Raw genomic sequence first — 20,345 nt, 5'->3', positions numbered from 1 at the left:
GTTTATCATATTTTTTTTTATTCGTCTATATAGTCATCGAACAGTCTGTGGACGAGCGAAAAGATTAATCGCGTCTGACTTTCAAAAAATTTGTCTACCAATCAACAGTGAATTTAAGCAACACAATTATCATTTATGGTTTCTGGAAATCTTTTTTTTTTTTTTAGAAGAATATAATCTTGTAAATGTACGATGTGATAATTTGACGAATTTCGCAATATAGTCGGCGTATAACAGAAAATTTTAAAGGCAGTAATATTAAAATAGAATTTTCAGAAACTATGTGATAAATTCTAAAACTTTTTTTTCATTATCGTTGAATTATGTTTTAAAGCTCTATGAAGATGTATAAAGTTATGTTGTTGTACTTTATGGAAAAATCAAAAAGTGATCGCGATATAAATTACTAAGTCAATATTAAATAATTTAAACGAAGTAAAAACATATATGGCGCAGTATAAACTGAAAATTGCACAAAAAGCATCGGATAACTCAATATTAACGACCGCAAGCAGTTAACGGGAAAAGCTAGCGTTCCATTTCAAATTCTGCAAAATCTACGCACCCACGCAGCGATGCTGATGAGCCGACACGTAGTTTAATGCGTTCATCGTGTACGCTTTATTAACGGCTCGCGCGACAAAGTCGCTGCTTGTCGTAGACGGGAATATTAAATTATTGTCGGGAAGTATTTTACATACAATGGGCCCGTTGTTGTATTAGGCACTGGGCCACACAAAGACCCACGGCCTCATTGTTTTCTCAGCTTCGCCTCTCCTGAATAATGAAACGGACCGACGAAATTTTGGACGTGTCATCTAAAATTTATTAATTCTTCTGTAGAATATGTTTCTCGCACATGCGGGGGCGTGTGTAATTTATGGATGTGTCGTATTCCGCGTGCAGAATTTATAGGAGTATCTAATAATGCAATCAAAACAATTAGAAAAAAATATTTATGAAATTGATTAAAGTTTGCAAGCAAGAAAGAAGAATTTTTTCCACGTTAAATGAGTATATCCACTTTGAAATTACTTTGATATTAATAAACCTTGAAAAATTGTGCATTCCTCTCTTTACTTTCGAAGGAAGGCATTTTCCCAGGCATAAAACAATGTCTTTGTTCCCTTTTTCTGTCGACCACTCGGTAGCTCCATTGTCTCCCGTCTGCGGCCTTGGCAACGGTTACAAACCAGGACATTATCGAGATTTGTTTTCCATTTACTACGGTTTGCATGGCGGCAAAAAAGTTTGATCATTGAAAGATAGTTACGAGGTATATATGGAAATAAGGCGCAGCTGTATTTTAGATGCATATACATGTATATTGGAACACAGCATTAATGGGTTCCATGCAAGCAATGTAAAAATGAACAATGTCATGCAAAAATAAATTATTTTTTCATTCCTGTATAATAAAAAAGTAATTAAAAATTACCGAGTAACGATTCAAAATACACAATTTTACCTTGTTAATCCAAAGTTATGTGTAGTTTATTTTTTTCTAATAGCTTAGATTAACTAAATTGCAGATACATAGGTATATACATATAAATAAGCGCGCGCACACATACGTATATATGTATGTATTTTACCTGCTGAAGATTTAAACATTTATTCCGCGCTGAATGCAAATGCTTCGAAGTGTCTAAACATTTGTGTTGCTGCACTGAATACTTCATTATTACTTTTGCAATTTTAAATAACTTCTTCTTTTGTTTAAGTTTGAACAAATGATCTATGAATAAATTGGAGACATTAGAATCGTAATTACTCACGTAATTATCGAGTATGAGTAAGATTTGTTGGAACAGTATTAATGGCTAGTAAGATAAGACACGGTCTATTACGTTTTACATCACGTTCTTTTGTTTTGCCAAACTATCGACAGATATAGGCAGATAAGCATATCGTTCTAAACGCGATTCGAGTGCGTCTTGTGATAACAGGAAAATTCGTGATACATAATAAGTAACTTAGATAGAATACGTTCTTGTACGTGAGAATTAATTGAGCCTATCAGAAGCCAAATTAATCAATCTTCCTTCTTGCAAATTTTAAAATTTTAGTAGTGTAGCACGATTAGTTTATAAATTTTCTCTTTTTATCAATGTTTTATTTTATGGAAATAATCAGTTTGGCTTCTGAGAGGCTCAATTGTCATAACACTCAGGAATAGAATATTGGACTAATTAAGATGATTTGATTCGAACAAATTTACGCCTACGAGAGATCCGTATAACTAATTTTGCTAGTATGTTCAATTTCAAAACATTTAATAAAGTTACTCATATCTAATTATTTTATCGTCCATTTGATATTTGTAACTAAATCTTGTATTTGCTAATCAGTTCTATATATGAAATCAGAATAACTTTTAAAAACACATTCATGAATTTTTCAGATAATCTCTGTAAAGTAAAAAAGGTTAATATCTAAAAAGTTAATTTCAATGTAGAATAATAAGAGAAAAATATGTAGATTAAATCAGATAGAATTAACAATAAAAAGAAATTTTTTATAAATTTACAAAATATTGTTGAGGCATGCAAAATGTTTCATTTACTATACATCGATAAGTGAATTTTAGTTAAAACAGATTTGCACATGGAAAATGTTACCAACTGTAGATACTTTTACATTTTACAATGTTATCGATATTTTATGCCCGCGGGGTTACAGCAAAATTAATTTTATGACAACGATTTACTTAAAGGTTTTAAATGCAACTTAATTTGAATGCCTCTTTATGTATAAGATTATTCGATTATGAATATAAACACATTCTTAATAATACAAGAGAGAAGCGCCGAGAACCCGAGTAGAAATTTATTCAGGCGTGCCTGTTGTCATGTACGGCCCTGATCAGGTATGAATGAGGCATGCCTGACTACGGCATGCCAGATCAGGTCCTGACTGGTGCCATATCAAGCATGCCTGGTTATATATAACCAGGCAAGCCTGATAAGGCAATAGTCAGGACCTTATTGAGTATCCCTTAATACACAAATTTTCAAAGGTCATATCAAAATTAATTAAATAATTATAATTAATCTGATATTATTAATATAATATCTATAATAAAACATTGAAGGCCTTTTTATTTGACTAATATTATTAATTATTGTAGGAAGTACAATTTGTCTTCTTTCATCATATAATATTAATATAATATTATATCATATAGCCAATTCTAAATTTTATTACTCTTTTTAAATTAAATTTGTTTCTTAAGATGATTTTTGAAAAATTATATATTTGCGCTGGTTGTGACATATGTAGACTATATATAACACTTACATTAAATTAAGAAGTAGTCTACCACGTAAGGCAGTTGGCTCGCGATCCAGAGGTCCCGAGTTCGAATCCCACCAAGGTAGGTGTTTTTTTTCAAATACAGAAAATATTTATAATCATAGACTGCATCTAAGAAACAAATTTAGTTAAAAAATATAGTAATAAAATTTCAAAATAAACAAATTTTTTTATGTCGGGTGAATATAAGGGTTTTCATTAATTCGCCTGACATGGTCCTTATTAGGTAAATGAAATCCGGTCCTGAACATGCAATGCGTTACACATCTTGTCAGGACCATGTCAGGTGACTTTACCAGGGCCAGATTATGTATTATGGCACACTGATCTGGACCTGTTCAGACAGTAACTGAAATTTCTACTCGGGAATTCGATCTAAAGTCTGGTGACAGTCGTGATTGTTCTGAGCGTACTTAAAACTAGTTCAAAGAACGCCACTCTAGTGCCACTTGAGAAGATGGGAATAATTCTCTTCTCGGAACAGGGCAGAGACCGATGAGATTATTTACAATATTGTATACTCATATATGGCTCATGTAAAAGGTATAGCGCGTGAGTAGCGTTCAAGCTCCTGTTAGTATATTCTAATAACATAAGCAAAGTCGCCGAGCTCGTCCTTGTTCCGAGAATCCCCACTTTCCCCGCGGCACAGCGTCCGCGCGTTCTTCGAATTAGTTTTACGCTTTAGAATCATCTCGGCTGTCGCGCGAGTCGGCGCGAATTCTCCGCGCTCCTCGCTCGTGCTGTGTCAAGCGCATAATTCATCATAATCGAGTGTCGAGTGCGTCATCGGAATCATCAATCAACTGTCTAGTGACTAGTGACTATCGCGAAGTGTTTGCAATTAGTGATAATTAATTGTCGCGCGTTTGAAAGCAGATGAACATCATCCGCCCGAGTAGAAATTTATTCAGGCGTGCCTGTTGTCATGTACGGCCCTGATCAGGTATAAATGAGGCATGCCTGACTACGGCATGCCAGATCAGGTCCTGACTGGTGCCATATCAAGCATGCCTGGTTATATATAATCAGGCAAGCCTGATAAGGCAATAGTCAGGACCTTATTGAGTATCCCTTAATACACAAATTTTCAAAGGTCATATCAAAATTAATTAATAATTATAATTAATCTAATATTATCAATATAATATCTATAATAAAACATTGAAGGCCTTTTTTATTTGACTAATATTATTATTGTAAGAAGTACAATTCGTCTTCTTTCATCATATAATATTAATATAATATTATATATCATATAGCCAATTCAAAATTTTATTACTCTTTTTAAATTAAATTTGTTTCTTAAGATGATTTTTGAAAAATTATATAATTTGCACTGGTTATGACATATGTAGACTATATATAACACATACATTAAATTAAGAAGTAGTCTACCACGTAAGGCAGTTGGCTCACGATCCAGAGGTTCCGAGTTCGAATCCCACCAAGGTAGGTGTTTTTTTCAAATACAGAAAATATTTATAATCATAGACTGCATCTAAGAAACAAATTTAGTTAAAAATAGTAATAAAATTTCAAAATAAACACATTTTTTTATGTCGGGTGAATATAAGGGTTTTCATTAATTCGCCTGACATGGTCCTTATTAGGTAAATGAAATCCGGTCCTGAACATGCAATGCGTTACACATCTTGTCAGGACCATGTCAGGTGACTTTACCAGGGCCAGATTATGTATTATGGCACACCTGATCTGGACCTGTTCAGACAGTAACTGAAATTTCTACTCGGGCGGTTCGTGTGTAACGGCTCCTGCACCCAGGACGCGGCAAAACGGCACGGGCAAAGCGATGTGACCAATCACCACTTTATATCAATTAATTTATATATATCTATTACTTCCGAAAAAGCAAGACACGGTGATTGGTTACCGCTTTGTCGCTTTGCTGCAACGCGTCCTAGCTGTGTGCAGGAGCCATAACGCGGTGGCCATATTTGATTCGCGTAGTGCGATTTCGAAATTGGACCAATGGCTTGACGGAATCGGTGATTGAGATGTTCAAAGCGATTCCGTGCCTTCCGTGTTCATCTGCGGTGCATCGCGCGCGGTCATTTGCGGCGTCATGATGCAGATTTTAATCGAGCATTGTGAGTGTCGAAGAAATCGAGTGATCGCTACGGTCGTAATTAGGTGTGTCACAATACGGTATTCTGATCCTATATTCCTACATACCTATACCGATCCATTCCGAACGTAAGAATCTCTTTGTATATCTGTATTAGAGTCATGATTCGAAGTTATTGAGGGTATAAATGTGTTTCACACACAAATAAGCTTATAATATCGAGAAAAGTCTCAAACGACCGTTATATTCCGCATGAATACGGTGCACGGCGTCGCGAGGGCGCAAACGCGCGACAGTTCCGTCAAGTGAATTCCGCGCGATCGTAGCTTAACGAGGTATAACGAGTGTTTTCCGACTAATTAAAGTGCGCGAGTAATAATCAGGAGGTCGATTACGAATCTTGAAACGAGGTAAAAATTACAAAAGTGTACAGATTTACTAGATTTCGACCAATAAAATCATATTAGATACCCTAATGAATTTCCTCACTTTTGTAACTTTCACCTCGTTTCAAGAACCGTAATAAGCCCCCAGCGGCGATTGTGATATTTTCTAAGAGAAAATCCGCTACCATACCAGTAACAATCAGAATATGATTTATATTCAATAATTAATAACATTATTAATTAATATCAGTCATCATTTATTCATGACCACAATGTCACGTTATTCGCTCGCTTCTCGCCTCTTTTTCACTTTTTTCTTTCGGCTTTTTTACACACACATCGCATCGAAATGATCGAAATTATATCTCGCTCCGCGGGACGCCGTCTTTACCGGCGCGCCGGCCGGGCCGCTCGTTCGCGGCGCGGCCGGCAGATGGCGGCAGCGTTGCAGGCGTGCCGCCCGTCAACAATCGATGACGGTTCGGTGCCGCGCGAGTCGCGAGCGGTCGCGAGACGACAGGCGTCCCGTAATCAGGCGTTTTCACCGGTGCGTAAAACGCGTCCCCTCGAATTCCCACGGAATCGCGCGACGCGCGGTGTGCCGTTGTTTGGTTTGCGTCGGGTACTCCGGGGCCCGGGCGCCGCGCCGTCGGGCCTCTCGGTTGGTGCGTGCCGCCGCGCGCGCGTCGTCCGGGAGGATCATCGACTCCGGGAAAGTCGCCGGAGCCGCGAAAAATTCCGCACGCGGCGCGTTCTTGTCACCTTTCGCCCGTCGTTCCTCCCTTTTCCCCCGTCCCTCTCCCTTCCCTCCCCCCTGCCCCTCGCCCGCCTGTTTCCCACCCACACGGTATTCGTCCGCGCGGCGCTACGTCGCTCGTCGTGCGTGTATGCGCGGCCGGCTCTATGCGACCGCGCCGCGATTCTCCCGTGTGAACCGTGCGATCGTCGTGGATTTTCGTCGCGTCCCCGGGGACGGGATCCTCGGCTCCCTCGACATCCATCGTCGCCGACGCCATCCGGGAAAGCCCCGTCGTCGTCGGAGCTGTCCGCCGACAGGCGCCGGAGCACCGTCCGAGGGAGAGGAAGAGGAGGAGGAGGAGGAGGAAGCTCAACACCTCCACCGAGAGGGCTTGAGAGGGCGACCAACAGCGGATACGGTTAACCGGGGATGGCGGACCAGGGCAAAATGTGAGCGAGCTCTTTTCTCTTTACTTTCTCTTTTGCGTTCTTTTGCGCCGCGAAGGGCGAACCCTTCGCGAGGCAGAACGCGCCAGTGTGGCGCGCGACGCGATTTAAATCGACTTGGGAACTGTTCCCGATATAGACGGATTTATTTGAGTCTCCCTTCGATCGACGCTGATCGGTATCAGCAGGGTCGATCAATATTTAACATTTAAATATAGTTGAGTTATCAATTAATCCGCGGATCCGCGGTTTGAACATTTCAGAAACCGCCACCTGATTCTCCGCGTTGTTTTTTTTCTTAATACGTTCTACGGAGTAAAAGCTTGATACTTTTTTATCAAACGGCTCTTGCGGGACGTGTTTTTGCATTATTGATGCGCTGCGGCTCCTCTTTACTTACTGAAAAGGTCCCGTAAACCGGAATGTTTACGGGCATTTAAAGCCCTTATCATTGGCCCTGTCAGTTAATGGAGAGAAATAGGAATATCTTAAGGGCTAACTAGTCCCTCGTCTTCGTTTAACTTTAGCCGTAGGAAGGGACGAGAGCTAAGTTTAACCGACGTTGAAACCGATCCGAAAATGAGCTTTCAAGCGCTCTCAGTGTCCTTCGGGACCTGCGTCATCGTTCTATGAAAGAGCATTACGACGACGTTACCATGCATGGAAACATTGCAAACAGTGCGCAAGATATTAGAGTTGATTTCGTCAATTGCGCATCGAAAGATCCAATTGCTTTAACATTATCGAGTTTTTCTTTTTAAATTCAATTTATTTGCGGTCGGAGGGCGACGTCTAGTTCGAGACGTATCGACTTTTAACGTCTTTAGCACGCGCTCTCCGCGCCGCGCCGCTTTATCGGAAACTTGACATTTTGCTCATCAAGTTGTTCTAAGGACAACTGGACCAGCGAATTGGCTACGCGGCGTGCCGCAGATGTACAAATGTAGACAGGTAAAGTTCTATTACACGCAATATTAACGAAATAGGTATCTCCGATATTCCGTTGTATCTGAAATGCTGGTGACGTGCGGATTCGAGAAAAACACATTGGATCCCGAAACGGTTTGCTCCGATCGGTATTTCGATATTTACGGATATAAATAATAATAGCGTATAAAATATGCAGTAAAGAGGTTCGGGGTATCGTCATGTCCGGTTTCATATTCGGGATGTGTATCAATCAATATTATTATTACGTTAAATACTGATGTTATAATCTATTTTTAAATATACATGATGTATGTATAAACGGCACTTTATTTGCAAAACAAATTATAATTATTATCTATTGTTATTCTCGTCAACAAGTAAATGATGAAAATTCAACGAGATATTTTGTTCATAATGTTAAATATCGTGATCAAATTCGTGGGAAGTACCTAGAAGTGATATCGGATATGTGCATAAAAGTTTACGAGTAATTTTAATCGAATGCACTTTACAGGAATTTATTTATTTGGATTATCTCAATTTTGTCGCTTATCAGAAATAAAATTAAAACGAGATCTAACGAGTAAAGTCCATTAACTTCGATCGATGCTTTCGGAATTGCTTTGTAAGCGTATAAAAATTTGCATATATAATGTAAAATTATCAATCGCGTGACTTAATCGTCCTAATAATTTCATTTGTGTAAATTCCGCGCGCGTAACGCGGTCGCGAAATTCAAAAGCTCTTCAGATCGCACGGGCGACTCTTGTTGAAAGCTGCTTTTGGAGACATACAAGGATCACGGTCTTTCTACGCCCACGTAATGAGCATGAAATTATGGGTGGTGGCTCGCGCGTGCAGGATCTAGTGCAAAAAGTCTGGGTCTGAAGCAACAGCGATAATATATAGATAATATATAGAAATAAATGAGCCTCTCAGAAGCTAAACTGATTAACTCCATTTTTATTATCAACTTAGCTACTTACTCAACTTACTTTTTCTAAATTTCTTAATTTTAGTAGAGCACGTAATTATTTATAATTTCATGAATCTCATCAACTTTTTTTCTACTTTTTATTTCACACAGTTGATCAGTTTAGCCTTTGAGAGGCTCAAATTGAAGGGGAGTTAAAAAATATAATACAATCATACCGGGTATATAAGTGCTATTATTTTTTCACAACACCTCCACGGAAAGTTCGACTTTCCATGTAGAGAGGGGCGAAAGTGGCCAATTTCACGCCAGGACGGCATTAGCGGGACGAAAGTAACCACTTTCCTCCCTAGGGCGGAAAGTGATCACTTTCGTCCCCCACTGTAAAAAATTTTTGTAAAATTTACAACTATTATAGTGGGTAATTTGAGACCTACTATAATAGGTGTAAATTTCCACACATTCTTAATTTGTGTAATTGTAATACAAAATTACTTTTTCCTTCCGTACTGTAATTTTGTAAAATTACAACTATTATAGTGGGTCTCAAAATTACCCACTATAATAGTTGTAATTTTACAAAATTTTTTTACAGTGCCGCTAAACAGGGACGAAAGTGGCCACTTTCCGCCCTGGGGACGAAAGTGATCACTTTCCGCCCTAGGGAGGAAAGTGGTTACTTTCGTCCCGCTATGCCGTCCTGGCGTGAAATGGCCACTGTTGCCTCTCTCTAGGCATGGAGGTCGAACTTTCCGTAAAGATATTGTGAAAAATATCGTGTGCACCTCGGGGCGAAAGCTTTTTCAGACTCGTGTGATTTGCCGCCCTCGCCTTCGATTCGGGCGGCAAACTTCACACTCGTCTGAAAAACGCTACTTTCGCCCCTTGGTGCACAATATACTATAATATTTGATGCAATGACGCGCGATAATCGAATTTTGAATAAGCAGATCGGAGTATGTTCGAGTTTTTTTTAGTAGCACGGTATATCTTAATTATGGAATTATCGACACGCGTATATTCGAGATTTTTATTCTTTTCGTACTATATTTGTTACTTCAATGGCGCAATTCGTATTTTTATTTATTTATTAGATTTAAGATATGGACTTGGCGCTTATCGAGCTCCGTATATAAGTTTCCCATTCGTTACTCTTATTGATAATAGTGGTAAGTTATGACAAGACTCGGTGTTGGAAGGGCGTAATGTACTACATAGGTGTGCAAGGCACACCCCGAACCCAACCTTTGCTATACGGCCGTAGGCGGCTTGCACACGTTTCCGCCGCGCATTTTTCCGTACAGTGTACGCGAGCGCGATAATGTGTAGCGTCTAAATTGATGTTTTGTTGCGAATACCATTTTGCGAGTATTCTCCAACACTTCTATCGCACCCCGCGACAGTGATACACGGTATCGCGTTCGTTGATGGACGGTTTCCTACGGGCAAATGCAAGTAACTTGGTATTTCCTATATTGATTGGTCACCTAATTTTGATATTTCGATATATTCAGATACATATATATTACGTATTATACTATATTTCAAAGTGTTGTTTAAACTGGCAACGTAGTTCGGGTAATTCGGATAATTCATCAACTCGATTAATTTCGATCTATATTGATCGCTCGACGTTTTGATTACTTAAGACTTGATTATTAAGCTACTAGATTATTAAAGCCACATTAAAGCGACATGCTTTTGTCCACGGTAATCGATAAGCGTTTCCGTAGAATTCTGTTTGTAGCGTGTAGATCGGACGATTGTATATCGAATAGGTAAATCAAGCTTCTACACGTGTGAATTCGAAAGAGGAGAATCGAAGTGATTGTCAAGTCTTACAATATGTATATATATATATATATATATATATATATATATATATATATATATATATATGTCAAATTGCATTACATATCGCGCTATATGAGTGTATGACTTTATACAGCGGTCGATATTTGGGCTAGATTCTTCAGATGTGTATGATACCAAGACATGTGGTATATACCGGGTGTCTCACGATGAAATATTGAGAACTAAGGGATGTTTCATGTTGGATTCCGTTGTCGTAGAGGTCGAATGAGCTCTAGAAGCCCGTTGTCGTGAATATACGATCGCGTTTGACCATACAATTAAGAACATAAATTCAATCTAATAAGAAATCTTCCGAATATTTTTGTCTTTTGTAATGTTTATAATATTTTGTAATGCAATTTAATTAAATGCAATTTAATTAATTTATTATTTATATTTATATTTATATTTATATTTTAATAACCAATATTAATATTTTCTGATATATTTTTATCTATTTTGCTTTATTAATACACAAAGCTAGCCAAACAAATGTATATAAATATAAATATGCATTTGTTTGGCTAACTTTGTACATCAGTTTTTTTATTTATTTAGATACAGATTAACATATTTGTAATTTTTTTCTTTAAAGTTGATCAATATTAACACAATTTAATTTTGTACAAACGCGTTAGACTATATGTATGTTATATATATCTGTTGATTATGATTAATAAAATATGCGTGAACAATATAATAATTTAGATAAGAATCTTCTTACTGGCTTCGTTTTTACAATAAATTTTTTACTTAAAATTTTATTTGCGTTATATTTATTTATACAGACGTTGTCTTATCAGAGATGTCTGCTTACAAGATGAGATTGTCTCTCTTGTAAAACTGCACACGTGTGCTCTATCACGAAGAGAAAAGATGTCAAGATGTCGGTAAATTTTGCTCTTTTGTTCTTGTTACTTATCTCGTTCAGCTAACGTACGTTAATTACGACCACCGTTCTGTTTCCGTCATTGCTTATCAGTAAATTTTCGTACGTGCTGATTACAGAGATGATTAATAGTTCCTAATTTGGGAAGCTATAAAAAATGTCGGAGCAGTGAATTACTCTAGTCAGTAATTCCCATTTAAAAAATTATTGGAATGGTGAGAGGAATAACGCTTTTGTTTTGTATTTCTGTCTGTCTTGAAAAAAAAATTTTGCACGAAAGAAAATTTATATTAATTTTTCGTCGAGTTTTTATACTAGGTAGAAGAAATTTAAAATTGAGAATTATCTTGAAGTTTTAATTTAAACAACATGTACGATGCGCTTTTTATCTAAATTATTACGTTGTTTGTATTGGTTCGACCGAGGGGTAAACGGTTGAGGGCATTTCGTCGAGGCATTGCTAGGAATTATTCGGAATCAGTGGACATTGGTGGGCATTAGTGGTCATTGATAGGCCTTATGGGCCCCACAAGGCCTATTAATGCCCACTAATGCCCACCAATGCCCTCCAATGTCCACTAATTCCTAGTAATTCCTAGCAATGCCTCGACGAAATGCCCTCAGCGGTTTCCCCCTCGGGTTCGACGATCCAAAAGGCATGGGGACGTAGACGACATTTAAATGTATTCGTAGCATGCAATCGTGTTGTGCAGTGTACGCACCCGACAAATGGAAATTTTCATGAATATTTTGTCGTTTAGCCGTGTGCTTATTGAAATGATTGTTTTGGCGCAATAACCATCCAGAGTGCTGTTTGAATTATGTAGTTTTTAATTAGAAGCATCGTTGAAGTTCAGTGCATGGTAACATTTATGCGTTTGACGTCAATGAGAAAGATGAGGTAAGAGCAAATATAGTTTCTTTGCCTTTACTAAGTTGTCTTTACTAAGTCACATGGTTTAATTATGATCCTATTTGATAACCTTCCCCGTAGTCTCACTAAAAGTTGTTGAGAAGTTATTAAGATTTATGTCGAATTAACTTCAAAAGTAGACGAAAGATATTAAAAGATAGACTGTCCTTCGTAAAGTAAATCGAAGGAAAAATAATTGAATTTTTACGTTAATTTTGTTTCTAAATAAATAAGTTACACTTAAGAATACAAATTTCCATTGTTCTATATTTTGTCTAGTAATTATAACAAAACAAAAGAAAAAAGAAAAAGAGAAAATTGGTTTGTTTGCGCGTTTTATTTGTAATTTTTCAACTAGTTGGCATGTTGCATGCATGGGGCAATTATGCAAGGAACAATTAACGTTATTATTCTATTATAATTAAGGTCTGAGACTGCAATTAAATTCGTACAAACGCATGAAACAAATCTACGTTTTATTCGCGACAATTGCAACAATTAACGCAAGCTCCAGCTTTCCGCATCTGCGGTATCGAAAAAAATCAATTTATAAATTCATTGGTTCCTATGTCATGCTACAAGCTGTCTCCGATTTCATCAATTTATCGACGTTGTGTCGGATGGACAAATACATTTTTATCGCGTCCAAGCGACACGGTGGATCGACATATAGGAGAAAGCGTAAGCGATTTTTCGTTATGCGTCATTCAGCTTGATTTATGCATTGCATATAGTGCATTAACGTCTATAGTAATTATCAGGAATCAAAGTAAACTAAAAAAAAGAGGATTTTATTAGAATTGCATAAATTACATACAACGAAGAAAAAAAATATCAGCTTTGAAATGAGATGAGTCTAATTGTAAGTATCACAATAATATTTCAATGTAAAATGATTTTATAATATATAATCGCACTTTTGATACGTATAATCTTTATATTGATATACTTACCTACACATAAGTTTCCTTAACTGTTTACTTTTTTTTAATGCCTGGTGTTTACAATCCCATTTTCATTTAAAGTTTTCAATCGCTTTGGAAAATTTCTTGAAGTTTGTTATTGAAAACGCGGTGGTCGTTAATTGTAAGACTGTGACAAAAGAGGAGTCGAACAAAAAATGGCCGAGATAAGACACGGCGTTCTTTCGCTCGCGGGCGTCCATTTCGCACGAATGTTTGCGATGGTGTATCTCAATTCATTTGCTTAGATACATGTGCACGCGCGGCCTATGGCTGATTATATGCAGAGCCGCAAGAGAGTCACGTGTGATGTGTGGGGTTGTTTTCACAGTCGGATAAGCTACCGCATCCGCTTTTCTGTAAACTGGCTCTTCCCATTGCGGATTTTATCGGGCGATTTGCGCCTGCGATAATTCGCGCTGCGAGCGTACCGTGAGAATGACGACGAACCGCGACGTATTATATCGTTTATTTTCTGTCGCGACTGACTATTCGCCAGAAACTGCTTCATCGCCATTGTATGAGGCATTTAAAATTAAAGCGGATCAAATTTACAGTTTGTGTGTAAGGTCTGCTTCAAACATGGAACTATGTATCATAAATTACGAATATCATTCGTTCTAGCGTTGTACACTTCTTATTATAAACGAAGCGGGAACATAGAATGAATGGAATAAATTACTGTCGACAGGTCTACTTCGTTTCAGAGATAATAATTATCAGAGACTTGGCGCTATAATTATTATTACTTCCTCAGTATCATAGTTTTTAAATTTTCCATCATCTTCAGGATATATGTATACGCGAAACTTTAAACGTGCATTATTGATTAAATAATTAAGAAGTTTGTGGGATTTTAGCCATCGTGTACGAAGTAACAACTGTTAAAAGATCTTATCAAAGATCTTATTATAGAATGTCTTACAATATTTTAATAACGTATTCTGGAGATTAATTAAAGATTTGTTGTAAAATATGTTGTAAAAATGTTGAGGTTACAATGATTTTCGAGTTGTAAGTGATAAAAAAAACTATTGACATAATGAAGTTCAGGCTTGTAACACGCTATCGATTTAATTGTCATTCGCTATTGACTTATCGCTCAGCTGATTTTACCTTTTCTGTAATGTTTCGTGCGTAATATAGGTGTTACACATATATTATAGCAATCAGCTGATAACGTTAAATTGATTGCTAATAGCAAATTTTAACTATTACATGCACATAATTTAACCTTCTTTTTTAAATAAAAGTTTCAGTTGATTAAGTAATTATAATTTTACTTAAAAAGAATGATTAAATTTAATGTTAAATCTATAAATTTGAAGACTAAAGATTTTGTGTTCATAGAAAACATGGAATTTATAATTTATTATTGTTATTTCTTTTTCAAATTTTTACGTTCTAAGAAGAGTGAAATTATGTGATTTTATAAATAAAGAAGTAATAAATCGTTACATTTTTCGCGGTGATTTAATTTAATTTGTTTTTGATTTTTTAAAATCACACACGATTTCACTTCGTTCGGAATAGATTTAGAGAAGCGTAATGATAATAAATCAACTTGTTTTTAATAAATTATACTTTTTTATTTACTTTTAATAAAATGCTTTTGTGATTGAAACGAGGGCAAATTTTATTCTTCAAACAAGTTAGATTTTAAAGTGCATGGCCGGTAATAGCCCATTCGCTAAAATTAATGCGAAAAATACGAGGAACGGAATATTCAACGCTCAATTATATGATAATACGTTAAATATTTCGTAGCGATTGAAGCGGCGAGTCTCTCGGTTGACAACACGCGGTGCTCGGTACTCATTGTTTATAATTTACATTAACGTACGGCGTATTATTGTGTACGCGCGATCGGCGCGATCACCTTACTGTCATTCGCACGGCGAACTTCGAACAGGCAGACAGGCGGCGTGAGTCGGTTCGTTATCGTTATTATCTCTCGAAACGCGATTATTCCTTGTGAACACGTAACGATTATCAGCTCGGGCGTTTAATTAATTCTCACGATTAACGAGTCGTAAACGTATTGAGACGACGACTGCCTATCGAAGCAGTTATTTTGCGTAATTTACCCACTCGAAGTAGCAATCGATACGCGAATATATGGATATTATAAATTATTATTTCATGGTAATTACGTGCGATAATAATTTCTTTTATGATACTTGGATTAAAATGTATATCGCGCTCTGAACTCTTTACTGCTTCAATTATAATGCACTTTATTATTTTTTTGTATCGAGAATGTGGAATAACACGCAAATCGTCATATTGATTGATTTAGATAACGCAAAGCTATGATGTATTTATCATCTATCATTTGTCAACAATACCTACATACATATATACTTCGCGAAATTTATACATTTGAAATTTTTTATATTATTCAGTATCGTATGTGCAATATGCAATACTGAATTTTGATTGCGTACTTTCGGTTGATTGTACCTTAGTTGCTTAATTGGACATTAACCCTTCATTATTCGCTTCCAATTTTTTAGTTATTAATCTTTTCGAACGTCAACAAGTACGAAAGAGATAGTGTTTGAGTTCGTACAGTCGTAACTAATTCCATATTCTAATATTCGTCAACTGCGCAGCATAAATTCGATGTAATGTCGGTGATTCGTTAAATATCCTTTGCCGCCCAAGGTTCGCTCGTTGCATTATTTGTGAGTCAACGCGAATATTGAACATACCAGTTATATCGTGCACTATAATTATTTTTTTTATCATGATACAATAGAACGTGCGTCGCGCGCGATTAACGCCGGGAGTGCCGTGCAAAAGTACCGCGTAATCGTTTTGGTAATTAATGCTTGCGTGATCGTAATTAAACATGTTGTCGCGAGCGAGTACTATGTGAATGCCATGGAATAGTAACGGGCGTACAAGAGGGGAAGGAGGGAATGATCCGGAAATTATTGGACAACGGCAACGTAACGCGGAGGTGAATATTATTTATTTTTGGCACTTGGGCGGAATTAATTGTTCACGATAGTATTACGTGTATATCTCTCGTACCTGCACGAGAGAAACCGATAGACTAGATCAGCTGTGCAATAAAAGCCGATATCACCCGAACCATGAAAATCAATAACAGATAACATAGGTGCACGTGTAAGCGCAATTCGGACCTCAGCGCGTGAATTTCATATGATGTCACGGCCAACTTTGTGAGCGGATATATAATTCAAGAATTACATCTTGTAGAACTGCATTATCTCAACATTTTTATATTTAAAATTTTTCGACTGTAATCTCAGAATACGCTATTAAAATATTGTACATTAGTTGTAGAATCTATTGTTAAAACCTATTGTTATAACGGTGATTCTACAAGTATATAGCACGTTTAAAACCGAATGCAGACGAGTAAACGAGTGCGAACAACTACGAATAAAGAATATGCTTCGATGACTTTAGATTTTTCAGATTGAGTTTTATTTTCGAATTTTATAGTCGCAGTGTTTTGTGAAACGAATGAAAAATATTGCCCGAATTCTCATTAAAGATGGCCTTGTCGCTTGAACATATTCTCCACTTTTTTTTTCTATTTTCGATTCGTCGAGCTTCACGTTTTCATTATATCCTCTCGTTGCACTGACGTCCAAGGTCTTCTATAAAACGCGGGGTACGCTTTTATATAAAACTCATGAGGCATATTCAATGGTATGATTATAATTAGTCAACGGTTAATGGTAGACTGATAAAGGATCAATAATGGTGCGCAGCTGTTTTCAATCGGAATGTCGAATGATGAAATATATGTAGACTGCTTTACTGACTTCACTCTAATAACGCAAAGGATATACATATGTTAAAATGTGTGCTTAGTTTTATAAATATCTTATTTACCGATATAGGTCTTCAGGGAGAAATATATCCGGACATGATTATTTACTGCATAAAACATACACGATAAAAAGGAATGTTGCTGACGTAGCAAATTGCTGCTACTGTGTATTTAATGTGGAAGCTTTTTCGCTATATTATACAGATAACTAATTGTCTAATATTAAAATTAATTAATTAAATAAATAAAATTGACAAAGTTAATCAAATAAAATTAAAATTAAATAAATGAAATTAATTTAATGACGATTTTTATTTAATAAATTTATATATAGGTAGAAATATAAATTTTCTACTAAAGCAAAATGCTCTAGCAAATACATATATATATATATATATTTAGTTGTTGCAACACAACCGTTATAGCCTTGATAACGATATAGAAATTAATTTGTTATTCTAGCGAAATAATTGATTATTTCGCTGATTCAATAAAATTAAATTTTTGGTAAATAAGATTATTTCTAACTGTTTAAATTTTTATTTTTAATAAAGCTCTTTGCGCTATTTATATAATAAATGATATTTGTCACGACAGTGCGCTCTCTTTATAGTATTTATATTATAATATGAATATAGTACGGTTAGATGCCTCTATCTATACATATATACCTACACGAAGAGAATTTTTCGTTATATTTTACCATTAAAATCACTACAAATGTGGGACAACTTGGCAATTAATCAAATATTATCGATAACAATAGGAATTTTTGAAATATACAAAAGACATTTTACAAACAACGTAATAAAAATTACCAAGCATATTGGTAATTTTTGAAAAATTATTGAAATTTTACTATATATTTTAGTAAAATTAATCAAACATATTTTATATTTTATCGTAATAGATATTAATATTTTTTATTATGGTAGATATTAATCAGATAGCTCGTATAAAATTCTTCGTAATACATGTCGCACTATCATGAGATTTTCAGGATAAATTCTAAGAGAAAATTCTCTCTGTGTACTACGTTTGTCTATATCATCGTGATTTATCGCTAATTTTGCATTCGCTGCCATGCTTTCGGGTTGAGCATCAATAACGTTCTTGTGATTCGTGGCGAGGGGTTACGGATAAACTGACATTGACAGAGGTGTATGCACGCTGGTACGGTAATAATGCGCGAATAATAATTCCAGCGATGGATTTCGCTATTTATAGATAGCGACGGACTTTGTTAGTTAGTCGGTTGCGAACGGTGAATAATATCGGAGCGATGTTGTGATAATATGATATTGATTTTTTAATCACGATTATCTAACCACGCGTGACATCGATCGGCCGAACAGCTGATGAGCTTTCTAGCGTTAATTCCTTGAAACATCAGATTGATTCTGGCAGAATCTTGTGATAGGATCAACTAGACGACTAGAGTAATAGGGACATGGGGATTAATTATTATTAAAACGAAGCATCTCGAAGATTTTGATTAAACTTTCATACGTAATTATTAATCTCAATTAAACTTTGCTTAGTTATTGTACTATTTATTGTTTTTTTTTATTAAATATCTTGATAGTACATAAATCTCTTAGTACTATTTATTGTTTTTTTAAATCAAATATCTTGATAGTACATAAATCTCCCGTTAATTAAAGTAAATTGAAAGAATACAATATTTGAGTAAGAGTTCCAAGGATACCTCACGCAGACGATTCATGGTTAATTTGGTATTTTTTTTAACGACATTATTTGATTATTACATTTTTTTCTAATTTAATATTTACAAGAAAAGGTGATTATAATATCTTAATATTTCCGTAACAATTATCATGTTTATAATGTATATGGAAAAATATCGTTGTATCGATTATCTCTGACCTAACATTGAATATATTGATACCTTGGCCTCGGCATGGGTGACAAAGTATCGAGCAGAGTCGCACCTTTGGTAGCACCGTGTGTGATTTATGCCGATGGTTAGAAACGTCTGTCACACGCTGGCCCTCAATGAATCGTGGCGGAGTAACGAAACGTCAATTGGATCGGGACATTCTGGGCAAGGGGGGATCGGGGAGACCGTCGATACCGAACGACCTTGCGGCATCGACCAACCCTCCGCTCTTCTCTTGGCTTTTCGAGTCTATATACAGTGCTTCTCCGTTTACTACGCCCTCTTACCACCCCCTCTCTCTCTCTTTCTCTCTCTCTCATTCTCTCTCTCTTTTAGTCTCTTTTACCCTTCATTCTCTCTCGCCCTCTATCTTTCTCTCGTTTCCTTTTTTCCTACCGTTCTCCCAGGCTGTCTGACTCCCTTCAGCCTTCGAAAAAGTTGTGATGATCCGTGTACTCGATTTGCGCGTTATCGAGAACAAATTAAATATCCGTTCGCGTCAGATGATTTAACTTCACTGCACATTGCATCACTTGCGCCGTATCATTTTTATCATCGATGCATATGGGCGTATGTTTATCTTTGTATTAGTGCGAGAATCGATTACTCGATGCATCTGCTAATGCAGGAAATCATATCTGGACATTTATCACAGCTATAATGACAGAAATTTCACGCATTTAATAGTATAGGATTTTGCAAGTGTAATATGAGAAAATATTATTCTTTTATTACAACGTTAAAAGCGTCTTGATTTAATTTTGTTTTTTTAAATATAAGTGAAGAACATTTTCACTTATCGTTTCTCGATTCTGAATTAAACGTATTGCTTTTACAGTGATCCTAATAGTTTCTAGAGAGCATTCCGTATAATTTTACTTCTTTTCGGGGTAGAGTGTTTTTATATAGCATTTTACAGTCGTTGATTTGACGTAACGATGTATCGACGGTGCGGTAGCGATGTTTTTACGGTGAAATAATGATCGGAGAGGTCCGCAAGAAGATGCTCGTACAAGAACCGGGACGGTCTGTCTCTTATCTTTTTTTTTTTTTATTAGACGCAATTTCTCAATGCACCGTCGCGACGACACTGACGGGTAAGACAATGGCGGGTAAACGAGGAGGAGTCCATTCCGTTGGCAACTCGACAACAGATCCCGTCCATCTGCGTCGTGAG

At 36.3% G+C, this 20,345-nt stretch overlaps 1 protein-coding gene and 1 long non-coding RNA gene across 3 annotated transcripts in view; one reads left to right on the top strand and one right to left on the bottom strand.

Moving 5' to 3' along the window:
• Positions 1 to 840: 840 nt before the first annotated feature.
• Positions 841 to 20,322, bottom strand: LOC139810373 (uncharacterized). Its single transcript, XR_011731307.1, has 3 exons — positions 19,178 to 20,322; positions 1,596 to 1,738; positions 841 to 1,224 (listed from the first exon to the last, which is right to left on the bottom strand). It is a non-coding gene; the product is annotated as an uncharacterized lncRNA (long non-coding RNA).
• Positions 6,298 to 20,345, top strand: part of Mtd (TLD domain-containing protein mustard) — a 152,482-nt gene continuing 138,434 nt past the window's right edge. For both annotated transcript variants that reach the window (XM_071773869.1, XM_071773866.1), the window contains exon 1: positions 6,298 to 6,978. In XM_071773869.1, the coding sequence (XP_071629970.1) occupies positions 6,959 to 6,978 (20 nt within the window). In that variant the 5' untranslated portion in view covers positions 6,298 to 6,958. The remainder of the gene's footprint in view (positions 6,979 to 20,345) is intronic.

Source organism: Temnothorax longispinosus, chromosome 3 (genome assembly GCF_030848805.1).
Source record: "Temnothorax longispinosus isolate EJ_2023e chromosome 3, Tlon_JGU_v1, whole genome shotgun sequence".
In the NCBI taxonomy this organism is placed as follows: domain Eukaryota; kingdom Metazoa; phylum Arthropoda; class Insecta; order Hymenoptera; family Formicidae; genus Temnothorax; species Temnothorax longispinosus.
Note: the sequence above shows the minus strand (reverse complement) of the source record. Positions and strands in the feature narration are given on the sequence as shown.